Here is a 19,559-nt window from a genome sequence, read left to right on the forward strand (position 1 = left end):
AAGAAAATGTATAATTCATCTTAAATAAACTTCTGTGATAAAGGTTGAAATGAAAGCCACAGTGTCTAAAGGGGTATACTTGAATTAGCTGGGAAAACCACTAATGTGAAGTACCTCCTTCCCAAGGCATCAGATAAATGAGGCATAGTTTTCCATCTTTAAAACTGCTTTGGGGGGGCACCTGGGTGGCTCAGTTGGTTAAGCGTCTGACTTTGGCTCAGGTCATGATGTCACAGTTTGTGAGTTCGAGCCCCTCATGAGGCTCTGTGCTGACAGCTTAGAGCCTGGAGCCTGCTTTGAATTGTGTCTCCCTCTCTCTCTGCTCCTCCCCTGCTCAGTCTCTCTCTCTCTCTCTTTCAAAAATAAATAAAAAACATTAAAAAAAAATTTTTTTTTAACTGCTTCAGATCTTCAACACAACTAGAGGCAGCTAAACATCTGAAACACAATTCATTATGAAACTTACCGACATTCTTTTGTACTTTACCCAGATAGCCTTGCTACAGTGTGTTGTCACTTGATGATTTTCGTCACCTAATTTAGCATCAAGCACTTTTCTAAACCTATCAAGACCTACCATGTAAAACATTACAAGAATATTTATGTCTCAGTGACATTATGGGTGGTTTTTATTTTTCTGTTTCCTAAATTTTATGTAAGATAGTAACACTAACTTATAATAGAAAATGAGTAATTTATAAACAAAACCCACTATGATCAACATCTTGGAGAAGTCTGTCAAACAGCATAGTTTAAGCCTACCCTTCTCTTAACATATTCACATTAACTTGGTAGTAAAGTGAGGTCAATATTAATTAATGCTGTGTGCCCACTTGGTCATTTCATTGGATTTAATGGGGACGAAAGAAAAGCACTCACCTCTACACTATTTGCAATATAACGGTTGTCACCTTCAACTTTGACAGAGAAGTCATAATAACCACTGGAAAATTTGACATTCATGAAGTTTAGTTCAAAAACATCCCTGTTAAAAATGACAGCAGGGTTAAGCAAGAACTCACACAGCAAAGCCACGAATGTACCAAATGGGCCACACGCCGCCCTCCTTGAGACCGTCCAGGGCTACACCACTTCACCTTTTAGCTTCCCACCCCAGTTGGGCAACCTCCTGCTCAATCACGGAATATGGTGTGGGGAAAACTTGAGACCAATCTCAAATGACCTCCTCTTTCAAGGGGCGTCTGGGTGGCTCAGTCGGTTGAGCGACTGACTCTTGATTTCGGCTCAGGTCATGATCCCAAAGTCGTGGGATTAAGCCCCACATCAGGCTCTGGGCTGAGTGTGGAAGCTGCTCAAGATCCTCTCTCTCTCCCTCTGCCCCTCTTCCCTGCCTGCACTCTCTTCTCTCTCTAAAATAAAAAATAAATAATAAATAAATAAAATAAAATGACCTCCTCTTTCAAGATTCTAAAGTCCCTTTTTTCCCTTTGTTTCCTCCTCTCAGCTCCTAAAACCCACCTCCTTTGGGTAGACTTCCACAATTAAATGCAAAACAGTCTACAGTATGAAACCTATTATGTTTAAAAAAAAGAAAGAGAGTAGAAATGTTCAAAAAGCTGGACGCAGAGCAGTATAATCGTAGGTAATTTTATGTATTATTTCTACTTTCCTATGTTTTGTGAATTTCCTTAAAATGGCATATCTTACTTTTATAAAAATATCAGTAACTTTTATTTTAAAGGGGGAAAAAGGTAGAGAATTCTTAACTCTAATTACATAGCAAAATCCCCAATGTCTTTTACCATTGCACTCACCATTCCTAAAAAATTTTTGCTTTTTAATTTCACATATTGCCTGTGTATTTTTATCACGGTCTAAAAAATGCATATTCTCGGGGCACCTGGCTGGCCCAATCTATAGAGGATATGTATGACTCTTGATCTCAGGGTTGGGAGTTAGAGCCCCACGTTGGGCCTAAAGCTTCCTTAAAAGAAAAAAAGAAATGCATATTCCCGATCTCATTAGCTTACTAATTTAACACTTAACAAAGTCTCTTATAAAAATTTATCCTTAATTCTTTTAAAATTTATCTAACAATATACAGCCATTACAAATAAGACTAAAGAAGAATATTTAATCCTATCGGGGAAATGTTCATGACATATTGTTATAGACAAAACATAATCCTTATTCAATTAAAAATATATTTATTTGCAGGGCACTTGGGTGGCTCAGTCAGTTGAGAATCCGATTTTGGCTCAGGTCATAATCTCACAGCTTGTAAGTTTAAGCCCCACATGGGGCTCACTGCTGTCAGCACAGAGCCTGCTTTGGATCCTCTGTCCCGCTCTCTCTCTACCCCTCCCTCGCTTATGCTCTCCCAAAAATAAATATTTAAATATTTAAAATATTTAAAAAAACACGTACACACACACATATATATACACAGACACATATATGTATGGCTTTGTATATACATATATATATATATATATATATATGTGTGTATATATATATATATATATATATATATATATACATACACACACACACCTATTTGCATAGAAAAAAGGTTGACCAAAAAAGACAACAAAATGTGAACAGTAGTTACCTCTAGATGGTAGAATTATGGGCGATTTTTGTTTTATTTTTTGTGTTTTTCCATATTTTTACTACAATAAATATGTATTACTCATACATCAGAAAAAAAAATTAAATATTAAATTTAAAACCAGCTACTTGCATCACAATGATAAGACAGAGACAACTAGAAATAGATAGGGAAGGAAACAATAAAACTAAAGCACAATTCTTCTAGTTGGTTTTTTTTCTTTAAGTTTATTTACTTATTTTTTTAGTAATGTCTACACCTAACATAGGGCTTGAACTCATAACCCCAAAATTAAGATTCCCATGCTCTACCAACTAAGCCAGCCAGGTACTCCTCTTTTGGTTTTAAAAATCCTTTTCTTCTATGACTGTAGGATTTTGATATCAGTAAGTCAAATTTACCTAGCCATGGGACATTTTGTAATATCCATATTAATTTGGGTTATATTGGCTACAGACAAAACAAGTCTATTGGTGCCCTGCAAAAATAAAATCAGCACTTACCCTACAGGGGTAAAAGAAGTCTTCTGGAGGACAGTGGCTCTGGAAGCAACAGATTTAGCATGTTCTAGTTTCACAGTGGCCTGAGTCAGAGGCTGAGACAGAACATTGGTGACCTGCAACTAGAAATAAATGTGAAAATTATCTGTAGCAACAAAGACTGAAGGAGTACAAAATTTCATTTCTGGGGTACTTTATCCATAGGAAGCCAGCTCTGCAGGGGAAAAAACACCTCATTGCAGGACATCTTCACTGACTCTGGTCTACGGTCTATCAGAAATCAAACACAGGAAACACAAGGAGATTGCTAATGGGATAGATTATAGAATATTAAAAGTAGGGAGGATATTAAAGATGACCTTGTCCAATAATCTCATTCTTCAGGTGAGGATAGGCTCTTTACATACACCCCCCTTTATTGATCATCTGAAATAAACAGCACCATCTCTACTTTACAGATGAAGAAGCTGAGGCCAGTTAAGTGGTTGGTCTAAGACTCAACCTCAAGCCTATCAAGCGACAAAACCAATACTATTTTGTTCTCTTAGCCGCCCACTCACAACTCATCAACTCATGGTGAACTATGTTAATCAGGCTATTTCTCACACTAGCCTTTGCTGAGGGGGTGTGGGTGTAAGCAGGGAGAGGAGAGGCGGTTTTGAAGGAAAGGGCACTTCCGCAGGAGAGCATCTGGAGAGGACACCAGGGTAGAACTGATGCAACTGTCCTGTGTGGAACCCCCATGTTTAGGCATAAATAAAATGCTAATTTCTTATGAAGATCTTAGCTTACCACGGATTTCCAAACAACAGCAACAAAAGCCCCATTTGAGATGAAAACTCTATGCGTATTCAAGATCTGTACATTTACTCAGAGATTCAGGCAGCATAAAAGTTCAGAGAGTCAGCATGAGCAGTCTATGCTTGCTGCTAAGTGAGAGGGAGGGCTGTGCTACGAAGAGGCAGAAAGACATACTGTCAACAGCAGGAGGAAGAGACCTGGCATTAACAACTGCAAGCACCAGAATGACTGGGAAATTTAAAAAGTGGTCTTTAAATAACATAGTTAGAAAGTTCTGGTACTGGAATCTGCCTTTTAGAAGTAAGCCTTCTCGGGGTGCCTGGATGGCTCAGTCAGTTAAACGTCGCCTTCACTCAGGTCATGATCTCACAGTTCATGGGTCCAAGCCCCATGTCAGGCTCTGTGCTGACACCTCAGAGCCTGGAGCCTGCTTCGGATTCTGTGTCTCCATCTCTCTCTGCCCCTCCCCTGCTCATTCTCTCTCTCTCTCTCTCTCAAAGATAAATAAATGTTGAAAAAAATTTTTTTAATTAAAAAAAAAAAAATAAAGCAAGCTTTCTCTATACACCTGGTGTTACAAACCCTGAAATGCAATTTTCTTGCATTTAATTTCTTGAAAGCCTTACTGTTTAAAATCCTCCGGGGGTGGGGGGGGAAGCTTTTTTTGGATGGAGTTGAAGGGTTCTGTGACTAGTTCACCCAGGGGTCATGTCCCCAGTTTCAGGCTAAGGGAAATGAGCCTTGCTCTACATTTAATGGGTGTGTCCTGGGTGCGGGGGTGGTGGTTACGGCCAGGTTTCTATCAGTCCTTAGGTTTCTGAAAGCCTTACACTGGAAACAGCAAGAAGAGTGACACAGTTTGAACGTGGAAGCCATACCCGAAGGATAGCCTGCTCGTGAGTGTCAGAAGGAGAGCCCTCGGGCACAACCACAACCGGCACATGGTAGCGATTTTGAGAGAGTGCAGCAGCAGCAGAGGCCACGCTGAAGGCTTCTGAGAGTGACTCAAAGTTCTTCTTGCTAAAGATCGCATTCATTAGTTGGATGACCTGATCCTGAAAGAAAAGAGAAATGCAGCTTGAGATCCTCCTCCGGCAGGAAGGTGGGAGAGCCACCCCTCGTTCCCCACTAGCTGAAGTCATTCTCTATCTGCTTCTTGGTGTTCACAAGGAGGATCTTTCAGCCATTAATCCAAACTGACCGAGAAGGTGAAAAGCAAATGTTAAGATTAAAACCTGGGGTGCCTGGGTGGCTTGGTCGGTTAAGCGTCCGACTTCGGCTCAGGTCACGATCTCACGGTCCGTGAGTTCGAGCCCCGCGTCGGGCTCTGTGCTGACAGCTCAGAGCCTGGAGCCCATTTCGGATTCTGTGTCTCCCTCTCTCTCTGCCCCTCCCCTGTTCATGCTCTGTCTCTCTCCGTCTCAAAAATAAATAAACGTTAAAAAAAAAAAATTTTTGGAGAAACAGGAACCCTCTTGCACTGTTGGTGGGAATGCAAATTGGTGCAGCCACTCTGGAAAGCAGTGTGGAGGTTCCTCAGAAAATTAAAAATAGACCTACCTTATGACCCAGCAATAGCACTGCTAGGAATTTACCCAAGGGATACAGGAGTACTGATGCATAGGGGCACCTGTACCCCAATGTTTATAGCGGCACTCTCAACAATAGCCAAATTATGGAAAGAGCCTAAATGTCCATCAACTGATGAATGGATAAAGAAATTGTGGTTTATATACACAATGGAATACTACGTGGCAATGAGAAAAAATGAAATATGGCCTTTTGTAGCAACATGGATGGAACTGGAGAGTGTGATGCTAAGTGAAATAAGCCATACAGAGAAAGACAGATACCATATGGTTTCACTCTTATGTGGATCCTGAGAAACATAACAGAAACCCATGGGGGAGGGGAAGGAAAAAAAAAAAAAAAAAAAAAAAAAAAAAGAGGCTAGAGTGGGAGAGAGCCAAAGCATAAGAGACTGTTAAAAACTGAGAACAAACTGAGGGTTGATGGGGGGTGGGAGGGAGGGCAGGGTGGGTGATGGGTATTGAGGAGGGCACCTTTTGGGATGAGCACTGGGTGTTGTATGGAAACCAATTTGACAGTAAAGTTCATATATTAAAAAAAAAAAAAAAAAAAAAAAAAAAAAAATTTTTTTTTAAAGATTAAAACCTGATTTGGTTGTTTTTTTTCCATCTTCTGGTTCAAACTGAAATTGACACATTTATTTGTCAACCTTTTATTGAATGCTTAATGTACAAATGCAAGATAACTACTGAGATATGAAAGTATATGACAAAATACATACAACAGTAACCTTATGTTCCAGGTTACCATATGTGCCATGCACTGTAGCAGGTGCTTGACATGCATGAACTCAAATCTTGATTAAAACCCTGAAAAGATCGATATTATCAACGTTTTTCAAATGAGGAAAGTGAGGCTAAAGAAGGTTAAGTAAGTCCTACAAGTTGTAACAGGAGGAAAAAAAAAAAAAAAACAAGACCCAAATTTATATGGAAGTCTATTTGTCCTGAGTCCTTCCAGAATAAAATATGTTCTTTCCTGATTCTTCTCACTCTCTGAGCTAAGCCAACTTCTCTCCCTAACCCCCTCTGGGCGGTACACTGGGGCTAAGTTTGAATTCGTAAGACCAAACCTTATAACCAACATATACATTAGAAAGAAACTAAAATAACTTTCCATTAAGAACTAATGGGCTGTTTAGAGGAGAAAAGAGAAAGCAGTTTTTTAAAAATGTGGAACCTAAAAGGCATTATTAAAATTCTGGAGGCTGTGTGCTTAAGAGGAAACATTTTTCACTTCAATCAGTTTTGTTTTTTAAAATCTACAATCTAACAAAAGAGCTCCCTTGTTCCCGACAGTGTTATTCACAGTCGACATGAAATAATTTTCTTTAATTGTACCAATTACATTTTTCCATCACTAGGCTGTTGACATGTTAAAATGGGGGACTGTTCACCAGAATGGTTATGTCAAAAGCAGTGACAGCAAAATTACTCCAGCCAAATACCTGGTGAATAGAAGCTTGGGAATAAAGCAAGAAAAAGTTTAAGTTGTATATGTAGAATATTGCCAATTCATCTACTGTACTGTGTACAGGAGAGTTCCTTAATGATTTGTACCATAAGACCCACATTCCTGTACTTTCACCCGTCATAGAAATTAAGAGAGTATGGGATCTCCAGACCTTCTACGCTTAGGATAAACAAAAGACAACAGAAGAATGCTAATACATGAATAAATTATTAGGTCATACCCTCCAGAGAAAATATAAAATTAATTCAAATTACCCAACGCAGATAAGTATTTACTATTTACTTGAAGAAACTCAGCACAGAACTCAAAATGCGTAAGAGAAATGAAAGTTCTAACTTGGAACCCAGATCTCTTCTCCTAAAATGAAAACAACAGCATCTTGTATTTTAAATCCTATAGTTAAGGGTTGGTAACCTTCTCACAAACAAGGGGTACAAAGAGGGTCCAACTCAAAAAGATTTCCCACACACATTCCCGCCGAAGGTTCTTGCAGGTTAACAAGTTCCTCTTGAAAAAAACAAACAAACAAACAAAGAAAAAAGAAGAATTAACTCTTGGTAGATGTCTGTAGACACATATGCCTCTCAGAAAACTATGTCAATCGGCAAAGATTAGCTAAGATTTAGCCATTTAGCCACTGCTGAGGCTGAGGTGGGAGGCAGAAGAGGCAGTTTTGCAGTACAGGAACAAGAAAGCTGGACATCCATTTCATAACACATGGGAAGGAGAGCGCCTGTAGCATGGGGAGACCTGGTTTAGAGGCATCTCTCCCACCTATTATCTGTGTGTCCTCACACGTCACGTTGCCACTCTAGAGAGGGACCAAATCTGACTGAGCATATTACTCACAGATTTCCTATGGTGATCAAATGAGCCACACATAAAAATGCTTTATAAACTGTTAAGTGTTGTGAGAAAAAAAAAAACAATAAAAAAATAAAATAACGCAAGCGTGACAATTTGTTTACATGTCCATCCCACTGACAACCAGTTTCTTGAGGAAACATCTTTCTGTTTCTCATTTTCAATGCCTAACCCAAGACACTGGGTGACTACGTCCCAAGGCTAACTAAACAGCCCCCTCTGAAAAAAGCTGTTATTAGCAGATAAAGTCAACAACCCCTTTGGCTTTCATGCTTGAGAATTATCAGGTACCTCCTTAATGGATGGCTCAGTCCCCACGTGGTCCATGAGCTTGTAAGTGGCAGCCACGAATAATGCTGTTGTTTCCAGTCCTTCTTCAAACTGGAGATACACACCTCCCAGTTCATCCAGGCGAGCAACAAGATCCTGTCACAACAAAATGGACGCATGTTGGAAGTCAAGTGGTAACAGAAGCAAGATGAACAAACCTGTCGCCCCGAGCAGACAGTTTTGAGAAATCACACTCCAAATCTGGAGAACACCTCTGACATTTAGCACTTGCTCAATTAAGATGCTTAGGCACAGAGTGAAGAATATCACACAGGCATTTGAAGAGAACAGTATCTGCTGCAGCCCTGGGAGTGTTCCTTCCCTGACCCCTATACTCAAGCCTAAGCCCTGCTCTGGGCAGAGGGCCAGTGGGCCAGGCCGCAGTGCACCCAGGAAGCATCGTGACACAGGCGGATCCCATGGCCATCCTTTTGGATACAACCTACAGAGCAGAGCATTTCTCTTATTCAATGCTCTAAAGGATGAAGAGAGACACATACCTCTTCTGGGCAATATGAGGGGGCAGCTAATGTGCCCACACTGGGTGGGGCACCCAGTGATGACACTGTGTGGACTGCCTGTCATCACTGACTATGCAGTCCATGAGAGTAGGCTCTGAGCAGCAGGAGGTCCTAGGTAAAGGAAAGGATGGAGTAATAAAAACACAGTGACCACTTGCTGAGCACTTATTATGTACTAGGGACTTGAGAACCTCACTTGTTCCTACAACCCCATACAAGGAATTGAGGCTCAGACATTAAAAATTTGCCTGAGATTACAAAGTAATGAGTAGCATTAAAAAATATCTGAATTTGAGGTTTGTTAGGCTCTAAAATCTGTGGACTATGAACCTATACCTACAAAAGGCTGCAAAAGTAGTCTGTTGCCTTATTGATGGTGTAACTATCCTACCTGAACAAATATTTCCTAGGACATTTTCTCTGATACAAAGAACATAAGTGTGCCATGGATATGAAAAGAAATGTAACTGGCCAAAATAAACCATGCATGTCTCTCTGCAAGACTCTTCTAAAGGGTTTCAAAGACAGGAGCTGCGAAATCCATTTGGCAAAATAAATTCACACCTCAATCTCCTCCACAATGCTCCTCAAGTCAGCCTGCTGGGACAGGTGGGATGCTGTCTGCAGAGCCTGGACCGTTCTGGAAGATAAAGAGTACAACCCCAATGAATGGCAAATCTCCGTTTATCTACTCACTCTTTCCTATACTGGGACACTTTCAAGAATACCCCTCTCCTGTTCTTTACAAGTATAACACAGTCTCAGTCTTTAAGGAACTTAATCATAATCCAGTTGGGAAAGGACATCATATTACAAAGATCATAACAGCAAGAGAAGGCAGTCCAGGCAACATGACCTGAAATAAGTACCGTGGGCACAGAGAAGAGAGGGAACACAGGTCACTCTCCTCTGAAAATATGTTTTGTTCCTAGTGTCATCATACACAGAACACTGAGACTAAGACTTACTTAGTTTTAAAAGAGATACGCTCTTCGGGAGAACAGAATTGAATTCAACCAAGCTGTATGTTGTACAAGAAACTGTGCTAGGCAGAACTTAGCTGCCTGTTAACTTTCTACTTTTCTTACTCTAAGACCAAAGAATATTATAGAATCTACATATGCAGATTGTTGGGTAGAATTTGGAGCAAACCAGATGAATGTGTTATAAACAAGAAGGCTTCAGAAAACACATGCTGAATGTTCAATACTTGTGCGATCATCACCCTGCTGGGAGACCTGAAAGTCACTTAATCCTTCAGGCATTAAATAAGATAAAAGGAATTCAGTTCTGAAACCAGAATGTATTCCCTTTTTCTTTTCCTACCATTTATTTCTGATTATAAAAGTACATATTTGTCAAAACTTCAAGCAATACATTACTAAAGAAGAAAGTTAAAATTCCTATAATACCTACTCCTAAAAGATAATCGTTCTCCAACTTATTTTTAGTTTAATGATACGTTGTATACAACTTTCCACATGAGTACATATAAATGTACTTCATTCTTATTAATCATGACATAGTACGTACTGTTTAGATGTACCAGAATTTACTCAATCTCCAGTTGATAAACATTTATGTTGTCCTAAGTCATACAATGCTGTAACAGATAGCCCTTACTCATCTCTCTAAATATTTTTTTTAATTTTTTTTTTTTTAACGTTTATTTATTTTTGAGACAGAGAGAGACAGAGCATGAACGGGGGAGGGTCAGAGAGAGAGGGAGACACAGAATCTGAAACAGGCTCCAGGCTCTGAGCAGTCAGCACAGAGCCTGACGCGGGGCTCGAATTCACGGACCGCGAGATCGTGACCTGAGCCGAAGTCGGACGCTTAACCAACTGAGCCACCCAGGCGCCCCTCTAAATATTTTTAAATTGAAGTGAAATTTACATTAGAAAACTAACCATTTGAAAAATGAACAATTCAGTGGTATTTAGTATGTATCTCACAATGTTGTACAATCACTACTTCTATCTAGTTCCAAAACATTCCCTCCCATCAGTCTAAAAGATAACCCTGTACCCATTAAGCACTTGCTTCCCAGCTTAATGGGCACAGCCCCTGGTAAACGCCAATCTGCATCTGTCTATGGATTTACCTATTCTGGATATTTCATGTAAATGGAATCAGATAACATGTAACCTGTATTTGGTTCCTTATACTTTCCCTTAGCATGTTTTCAGGGCTCACTTATGTTGTAGCATGTATCAGTACTTCATTGTTTTTATGCCTTATTCATGTAGTTTTATCCACTCATGAATATATTCCTGTAAGACAAACTTTCAAGGCAGAATGTGAAAGGTATGTACGCATAAGATTTTTTTATTAGATTCTATTCTCTTAGTGCAGATAACCCGGAAAATATAAATGCTGCTTTTCTAGAATGCATGAAGCTGAGGACCCCTGGTGGTTAAGCCACTGCTACTCAACCCCAGAATGGTTACCTATTTCCCAAGACACGACTGGGCCTTTATGTAAAACCACCATTTATCAATCAGGTCAATGTGTTGGGGAATGTAGAGAGAGAATTTATCTGCTTTCATTGAGATCATAATTTAGATTCCCTCTATGGAAAATTAATTCCATTAAGATGACAAGTTGGAAAATAGGGGAGTTATAGTCCATGGACAGGAAAGCCCCAGAGTATTCAATGACTCCCATGGGATCTTTGTTGTTAAAAAGCACTAGAGAAAACGAAACCTGAATTTCCAAACAAGATAAAATCCCACATCTGCCCGTGATAAATGCTGAGGCCAGAAAAGGTTGCTAAGACAGCCAAGAAAGAACTTTTCAATTAAGGTATCATTTTTCTCTTCTTTAGAACGAGTGAGTGTCATGCTGGTAACAACTTCAGAAGTTTTTAGACTGAAATTAATCCACTTAGCTTTTGAAAAGTTTTGTCACTGGCTTTAATTACTTATTCCCTAGTCAGCAATTTCTTTCCCTCTGAAGTACTTTTTCAAACACTAAGAAAGCCGATCTTGTCTTGCTAATATACAGCAAATGATTTAAAGAAATTAGGTTATAGGACACCACAATGGCATCTTTTCAGATGGTTCCTTCAAACCTACAATTTTTTTTTCTCCATTCTAGACAAGTTTATGAACATTCATATCCTAGAATAAGTCCACTTAAATGTAGATGACCCATTTACAAGTCCTAATTTAGATCCAATTTCCTTACATAGGGCAAGTCAGTAGTAATGTTATATAAGGCACCCTGCCAGTTTGATCTTCAAAATAACCCTATGAGACAGATACCACTCTCTCCGTTTTACATATGAAAACACTGAGGTTTAAGGGGGTTGAAGCTCCTGCTGTTGGTCACAAAGATATTAAGTAGAAGAGTATTAAGGATTTGAACATAGTTCTCCCCGATCCCAAGCACGTGCTCTTTCTACCTGCACAAGAAAACCGAAACATCAAAGTACAGTTTCAGCCTTTATAAACTCTTTGTTGGGCACCTCCCATGCACCATGCTGTGTGCACACCACAAATAAAGAAGCTTACAGTCTAAAAGAGAAAGAACTACAGTAAACCGAGGAAGTAACCAGCTTCCTAAGAAAGAGACTAAGAAGGAAATGCTCTAGAGAAGGAGCTTTTGGTGGAAGCCCGCTAAGAACTGGGCACTGCAAGAGCTCCTTCACATGCATTATCTCATTTAATCCTGACATTTATTCTATGATGTAAGGATTATTGGGCTCATTTTATAGATGCGGCTCAGGGAAGTTAGTAACTAACCCAAAGTCAGAGCAAGAAAGGAACAGAGCTGGTGTTCAAAGTATAACCACATAACCAAGTATAACTGACTCCAAAATAGATGTACTTTCTTTGTATTTTTTCCTGTTCTGGGATTTTGAGGAGGGAAACTTTCTTTTTTGCTTGGAGGGAAAAGGAAAGTTTTGCTGTAGAAGATGGCATCAGACTGAGGAACTGATGACAGGGATATCTGGACATGATACTACGGATCTCACTGGGGATCCCTGGGGATTTCTCCCAAGGGATTATGAGAGGAGATCAAAATAATGTGACCTAAAAGCAAAGGACTGCAGGGCCAAGCACTGGACAAAGTGTGTACAAGACGTCAGCCCTGGGAAAAGTAGCCCCAAAGTCATTGATTACTCACTGACCGTGTGCAAATGAACAGGGTGTGAGTGAGAGAGAATGTCAACTGACTGTGAGCCCTGCCCTTAACAAAATTTCAAGTTTAAAAACATTTTGATCTTACCCCCTCCCCACAAAAACAAACAAACAAAAAACCCAAAAATCTGGGAAACAACTGAACTATCTGCAATAGGGAACTGGTGTCACCAACATCTTGCTAAACAAATAACAAGAGGCCAGGTGCTCCCCCTCCTTTCAGGGGTTGCAACTGAATGGGGGACAAATACAAAACAAAAAATACATGTACTGTTATAAGTGGGGAATTTCAGTGTTAAAGAAAAAAAACTACATATAGAATCACTTTTAAGTTTAATAAATATCCTGGGCACCCTGCTTTCGGTTCAGGTCATGATCTCATGGTTTTGTGTGTTCGAGCTCCACACAGGGCTCTGTGCTGACAGGGCAGAGCCTGCTCTGGATTCTCTCTCTCTCTCTCTCTCTCTCTCTCTCCCCCCCCCCCCCCCCCCCGTTTCTCTCCTGCTCACGTTGTCTCTGTCTCTCTCAAAAATAAGTAAATAAACTTTAAAATGCATTTCCCTAATCAGGGCACCTAGGTGGCTCAGTCGGTTAAACGTTCAACTTTGGCTCAGGTCATGATCTCACAGTTCATGAGTTCAAGTCCCGAGTCAGGCTCTATGCTGACAGCTCAAAGCCCGGAGCCAACTTCGGATTCTGTGTCTCCCTCTCTCTCTGCCGTCCCTCCCTCGTTCGCACTCTGTCTCTGTCTCTCTCAAAAATAAACATGAAAAAAAAATTTTTAAATGCATTTCACTAATGACAAAAAAAAAGTTTAGTAAACATCCTTAAGTCTGTTAAAACATTAAATTTATAATAAACAGGAAAGTTGCTCAGAGTTCCTTTCCTGTAAGTGCTTCTCCTTCACCTAAGCTTTTGCAGAGTAGTAGAGTCTGATTCCTAGAATGCTCTCTCCTCTGAGCACACACTTCTCCCAGCAGATGTTGTCTGTCACAGGTTCAAGGGATCCTATAAGCCCTCCTCCAGTGCAGGGCCTCCACTGCCAACAGCTCACTGTGCCCCAGCCAAACCTCAACAAAGATGCACGTGACTTGTTGGCCTCACTTTCCCTCGGTTATCTCCTCCCCTGCTTCAGCCTCTAACCTCAAAAGCAATTCTCTTTTTTTTTATTTTTTTACTTAAAAAAATTTTTTTAATGTTTGTTTATTTATTTACTTTTGAGAGAGAGCGAGCACAAGTAGGGGAGGGACACAGAGAGAGAGGGAGACACAGAATCCGAAGCAGGCTCCAGACTCCGAGCTGTCAGCGCAGAGTCTGATGTGGGGCTTGAACTCACAAACTCAGATCATGACCTGAACTGAAGTCGGACGCTTAACCGACTGAGCCACCCAGGTGCCCCTGAAGCAATTCTGTCTTTATATGGCAGTGTGTTTATATTCTGACTCGGTATCTTGAGGAACACGGTGTCCAGATGAGTCCACCAAGACAGGGACCTTCCCTGTCTTAATTTAATATCGTGTCTGCAGCGCCTGGCAGAGCACATGGCACATAGTAGATGCCCAGAAAATATTTGCCGAAATCAGTGGATGAACCCTCTCAGGACAGTCTCTGACACAAATGAAGTCTGAAAAGGGCTCGACACGGTGACTTACGCTAACACAGTCTCTTCCTTGCTGAGGCGAGCGGTAAGGGCACCGAGTGCTTCTTGGGAAGCCAAGGGAAGGCCAAAGCCACTTAGGGCTGCCACTGCATGGTAGATCTGGGTAACGGATGAGTCTTCACTGACAGCTGCCAGAAGCAGATCTTTGGTCTCATTTGAAATAGAGATCTAAGAAAGGATTGGCAGACATAGAGTTTAGAACAGGTGCTGGTAGCTTGTGGCAAACAACACATAGAGAGACTGCCAAAGTCATACCACCCGGCTAGCACACGGTTGTCCCTCCTCAACTGCTGGGACACCAGAATTCAATGTCTGTAGGAACTCAGCATAACACTTAAAAAGATTCTGGCAAGTCACTTGTCTACTTGTATGGTTCTCCTATGTTCAATGAAACGGATTTCCAGAAATCTGGCATGGGGACATTCTTCTTTTACTCTGAACATTTTTAAAAGTTAAAGGGAGTTGGAAAGAAAAATCTAGGCTTCCCAGAAGAGAGGCAACTATAGGAAAAATTATTGAAAAGCCATGAAAAGTGAAAACTCGGAGAAAAAAATAAACTCCATTTCCTTAAGAAAAATAAAATCACAAGAATGGAATTCCCGCCCACACTAATGGATTCTTATTGTTAAAAAAAAAATTAATCTGACATGACCCTCCCCCTTTAAAAATACACATTACAGTGTAAAGCATATAGAAACGTAGAAGCTGGACTCACCTCACACCCTGAGAGGGCCTGGCTGGACTGGGCAGCATAGAAAAGGGAATCCACATTGCCTGGATCAAGGTTTGACTTAATGAAGGCGCACGCTTTCTAAATAGGAGGGAAAGTCAATGATAAGTGGCAATATACACAGTGACTGGGAAAGCATACATGTTTTTTGAGGACAAAATGCTAAGCAATCTGTGATGGCTAAAAGTATGAACTATACAAGATTTTGTGTTTTAAGCAGGTATTTTCCATAGAACACTGTATTACACAACACTGTAGACTTCATATCAAGAGCAACAAACCTAAAGTACTCTAGTCCTTCTGAAGCCTAAGAAAAAAGAAAAAACAAAAAACAAAAAAACCAAAAAAACATTTTCACTGATCACCTGCTGTGGCCATAACCTGTGCTGGGTGTTTATGATGCTCTTCCTTTTAATGAACATAAGGACCCTATGGTAGAGATTACCATTCGCATTTGACAGGAAAAGAAAGCTTAGAGTTGGTAAGTCACCTGATGAAGGTGACAAAGCCACAAAATGGCAACGTCTCCACCGATTCTAACTGTACTGGGGTCTCCACTTAGATGTCTCCAAAGTTAAGTCAGGTTAAAGACATCGAAAAGGAGCTTGAAACCTTCTATTTCTTCACCTGGACCTTCCAGCTCATGTACAGGCACCACCACATACCCTACTACCTGAAGCAGAAACCTAGGAATCATTCTCGACTTTCCCGTTACCCTACAAGCCTGGTGACCCTATCTCCTTTCATTTTTCCAACCCAATCCCCATCCTCTGGCTTCCCTCATTGCCTTATTTCAGGTACTTGCCATTTGTCACCTAGTCTGTTTTAATCATCTCCTAACTGGCCTCAAGCCATGCAGTTCATTCTGCATACTGACTGCTTCAAGGGTGGTCTTCACAAAATACAAATGTAACCATGTTACTCTGCTATCAAAACCCTCGGGTGGTTCCAGCAATAAAACCAGTTAAAAGTGGGTGTTTCTGAGGAGTAAGACAGGGTGTAGAACAAGGTGGGCCACGTAATGGGTTGTTGCTTTTCACTAACAGTTGTGCTGTATTATCTGATATTATCCTGAGAAAAAGAGCCGAAGTTTCTGATATGGCATAAAATGCCCCCGTGACTGGCACTTTCAGTGCCAGCTTTACCACCACACCACCTCCGACTCCAAAGTCTTACCCTCCAGTGTGTTGCAGCTACCCAGAGACACTATGATCTCGCCTTGGTATGTATGTGACCCTGCTACTACCCGGCTGGGAGCACCCTTCCCTTGTCCCTCCAGTCTGCCCAACCAGGTCTTATCTTCATCTCTGTTCAGATGTCACCTCTTCCAGAAAGCATTTACGGACATTCATCCCAGGTTAGGCCAGGGCCTTCCCTCCCAAATGCTCCCCCAAAGTGCTTACCACACTGTACTAACTACCTCCCCCAGTGACCAGTTACTGAAGAGCAAAAACTTGGATGAACCCCAATCACAGTGTCTGCCACAAAGTAGGCACATAATAAAACTCATGCTATTCTCACTGTATCAAACCACAAGGAATACTATCTAATAGTTACATTGCTAAACATTTTGATGGAGGTAACATAAAATTCAGCTATTCAAAATTAAGTGGCAATAAAACCAGTTAAAAGTGGGTGTTTCTGAGGAGTAAGACAGGGTGTAGAACAAGGTGGGCCACGTAATGGGTTGTTGCTTTTCACTAACAGTTGTGCTGTATTATCTGATTTTTTCCTGTGTGTGTGCTACTTTAACCAAAAATCTATTTTTAAATTTTATGAAAAAAGTTAAATAAGAGTCTCAAAACAAATGGGTTTCAACCAGAAGTTCGAGAAGAAAAAAAACACACAAAGAAATACTTCACACTGCACAAATTAGGGATCTGAAAAAGAAAACAATCTACTCAAGGAATCCTTCAGGACAATGTGGGTAAACTTAAGACATGTACTTTATCGCCATCTGGTGCTTTAACAATAGAACAACAGCATCCAAGACCCCCCCCCCCCCCCCCCAAGGATTATGGTCACTGCTACCACTTTTTAAGCACTTAAAATGTGTCAACATTGTTCTAAGTGTTTTATGTGCATTTCTCCTTAAGTATTAGGTCCTCCTCTTAAGTTTACAGACAAGAAACCTGAGTCATCAGAGAGGCAAAGTGACTTGTCCAAGGTCACTCAGCTCTTAATGGAGGAGCTGGAATTCAAACCCAGGCAGCCTGGCTCCATAGTTTGAGCTACATACAACCTCTGTCTCTCAAGGTTTTACATCTCTAGTGAAAAATTATTTGTCCTGTAGGAAAACCAGCATTGTGCCAATTCCCTAATTCTTTGTACAGGCAAATGAAGGTAAACAGTCCCAGCAGTCAGTGGCTTTTAAGCTCCCAACGTGTACTAGGTTTTAACAGCAGCAGCAGAAGTGCCAGAAGACCTCTGGAAACACACCCTGGACTCTTGGAAGACCACCCAATGCTGAGGCTTCAGCTGGCCACTTCCAAGGGTTTGTAACTCTGACTTGAGCTGTCCTCATCCTACATTCATTTTCCCAACTGAGGCCTGCAAATCGTCCCCTAAGTGTCCACTCCCTATCTGCTCCTCTCTAACCTTCTATGCCCTATATTAATACTCCCAATTATCTAAACATCCTACTGAGCAAAGAACATCAGTGCTTTTCTCTACCCATTCTTCCCTACAACTCCCTGAACAGAATCAGGAGCCAAGAAAAGAAAGCTAAATCTCTCTCATCTGCCCTTACCTCTCCCTTATTTTCACCATTAACATCTCCCAACTACTCTGAACTCCTCTCACACCACACTCTGTAATCTCGCCAGACTTCGTCACCGTGTTGTGATATAGAGGCATTCCAAGGCAAGAGCTCCCACACCAGGTCCTTTGTAACGGGGCCCACCTTTTCCTCTTAAAAAAAAAAATTATGGGGGCGCCTGGGTGGTGCAGTCGGTTAAGCGTCTGACTTCAGCCAGGTCACGATCTCGCAGTCCGTGAGTTTGAGCCCCGTGTCAGGCTCTGGGCTGATGGCTCGGAGCCTGGAGCCTGTTTCCGATTCTGTGTCTCCCTCTCTCTCTGCCCCTCCCTCGTTCATGCTCTGTCCTCTCTCTGTCCCAAAAATAAATAAAAAACGTTGAAAAAAAAAATTAAAAAAAAATTAAAAAAAAAATAAAAAAATTATGTATATATGTGTATATACATAATATATATTACATATATATACATATATATTACATATATATACATATATTATATATACATATACATATATGTATATAATACATATATATACACACATATATATGTATGTGTGTATGTACATATATATTATTTATTTTGAGAGAGCGAGCGAGCATGAGCAGGGGAGGGAGAGAGAGAGGGAATGAGAGAACCTCAAGCAGGCTCCACACTGTCGGCACTGTCAACATGGAGCCCGATGTGGAACTCGAACTCACGAACCATGAGATTATGACCTGGGCTGAAATCAAGAGTTGGACACTTAACTGACTGAGTCACCAAGGCGCCCCTTGGGCTCACCTTTTTCATACATACTTCTTACCACACTTCCCCCCGCACCTCTGTTCTGGCTGTCCCAGACAACCGACTCACTGCTCCCAAAACACAAGCACTTTTAAGCCTCCAGATTAGTGTGAGCAGTTCTCTCCATCTGGAAGCCCACTCATTCAATTTGTCAGCTAAACTTCTCCCTCTCAACTGGTAACACCTGACATATTAACAAAATTCAAGACTTCTTTTACTTTATGTTATTTTAAAGTTTATTTATTTACTTTGAGAGAGAGCAAGTGGGGCAGGGGGAGAGAGAGACAGACCCAAGCAGGCTCAGTACCGCCAGTGCAGAGCCCGATGCAGGGCTCAAACCCACAAACTGAGAGATCATGACCTGAGCCAAAGTCGGATGCTCAAAGGACTGAGTCACCCAGAAGTCACCAAGACTTCTTTTAAAATAAACTTTCCTTGGGGCACCTGGGTGGCTCAGTCAGTTAAGCGTCCGACTTCAACTCAGATCACGATCTTGCGGTCCGTGAGTTCGAGCCCCGCGTTGGGCTCTGGGCTGATGGCTCAGAGCCTGGAGCCTGCTTCCGATTCTGTGTCTCCCTCTCTCTCTGCCCCTCCCCTGTTCATGCTCTGTCTCTGTCTCAAAAATAAAAAATTAAAAAAAAAAAAAAAAACTTTCCTTGGGGGCGCCTGGGTGGCTCAGTCAGTTAAGTGCCCAACTCTTGATTCTGGCTCAGGTCACAATTTCACAGTTCGATTTCACAGTTCGTGGGGACTGAGCCCCTCCTTGGGCTCCACCCTGTTAGTGCAGAGCCTGCTTGGGATTCTCTCTCTGCCCCTCCCCAGCTCAGGTTCTC

The 19,559-nt window shown here is 41.2% G+C and overlaps 1 protein-coding gene across 2 annotated transcripts in view; it reads right to left on the minus strand.

Annotated features, from left to right (window-relative positions):
* Positions 1-19,559, minus strand: part of RPN2 (ribophorin II) — a 59,240-nt gene that overhangs the window by 27,598 nt on the left and 12,083 nt on the right. For both annotated transcript variants that reach the window (XM_042931022.1, XM_042931021.1), the window contains exons 3-9: positions 15,172-15,267; positions 14,449-14,624; positions 9,216-9,291; positions 8,092-8,226; positions 4,752-4,928; positions 3,076-3,194; positions 880-985 (exon numbers count right to left, since the gene is read on the minus strand). In XM_042931022.1, coding sequence (XP_042786956.1) covers positions 880-985; positions 3,076-3,194; positions 4,752-4,928; positions 8,092-8,226; positions 9,216-9,291; positions 14,449-14,624; positions 15,172-15,267 — 885 coding nt within the window. The remainder of the gene's footprint in view (positions 1-879; positions 986-3,075; positions 3,195-4,751; positions 4,929-8,091; positions 8,227-9,215; positions 9,292-14,448; positions 14,625-15,171; positions 15,268-19,559) is intronic.

This window comes from Panthera leo, chromosome A3, assembly GCF_018350215.1.
Source record: "Panthera leo isolate Ple1 chromosome A3, P.leo_Ple1_pat1.1, whole genome shotgun sequence".
NCBI lineage: Eukaryota > Metazoa > Chordata > Mammalia > Carnivora > Felidae > Panthera > Panthera leo.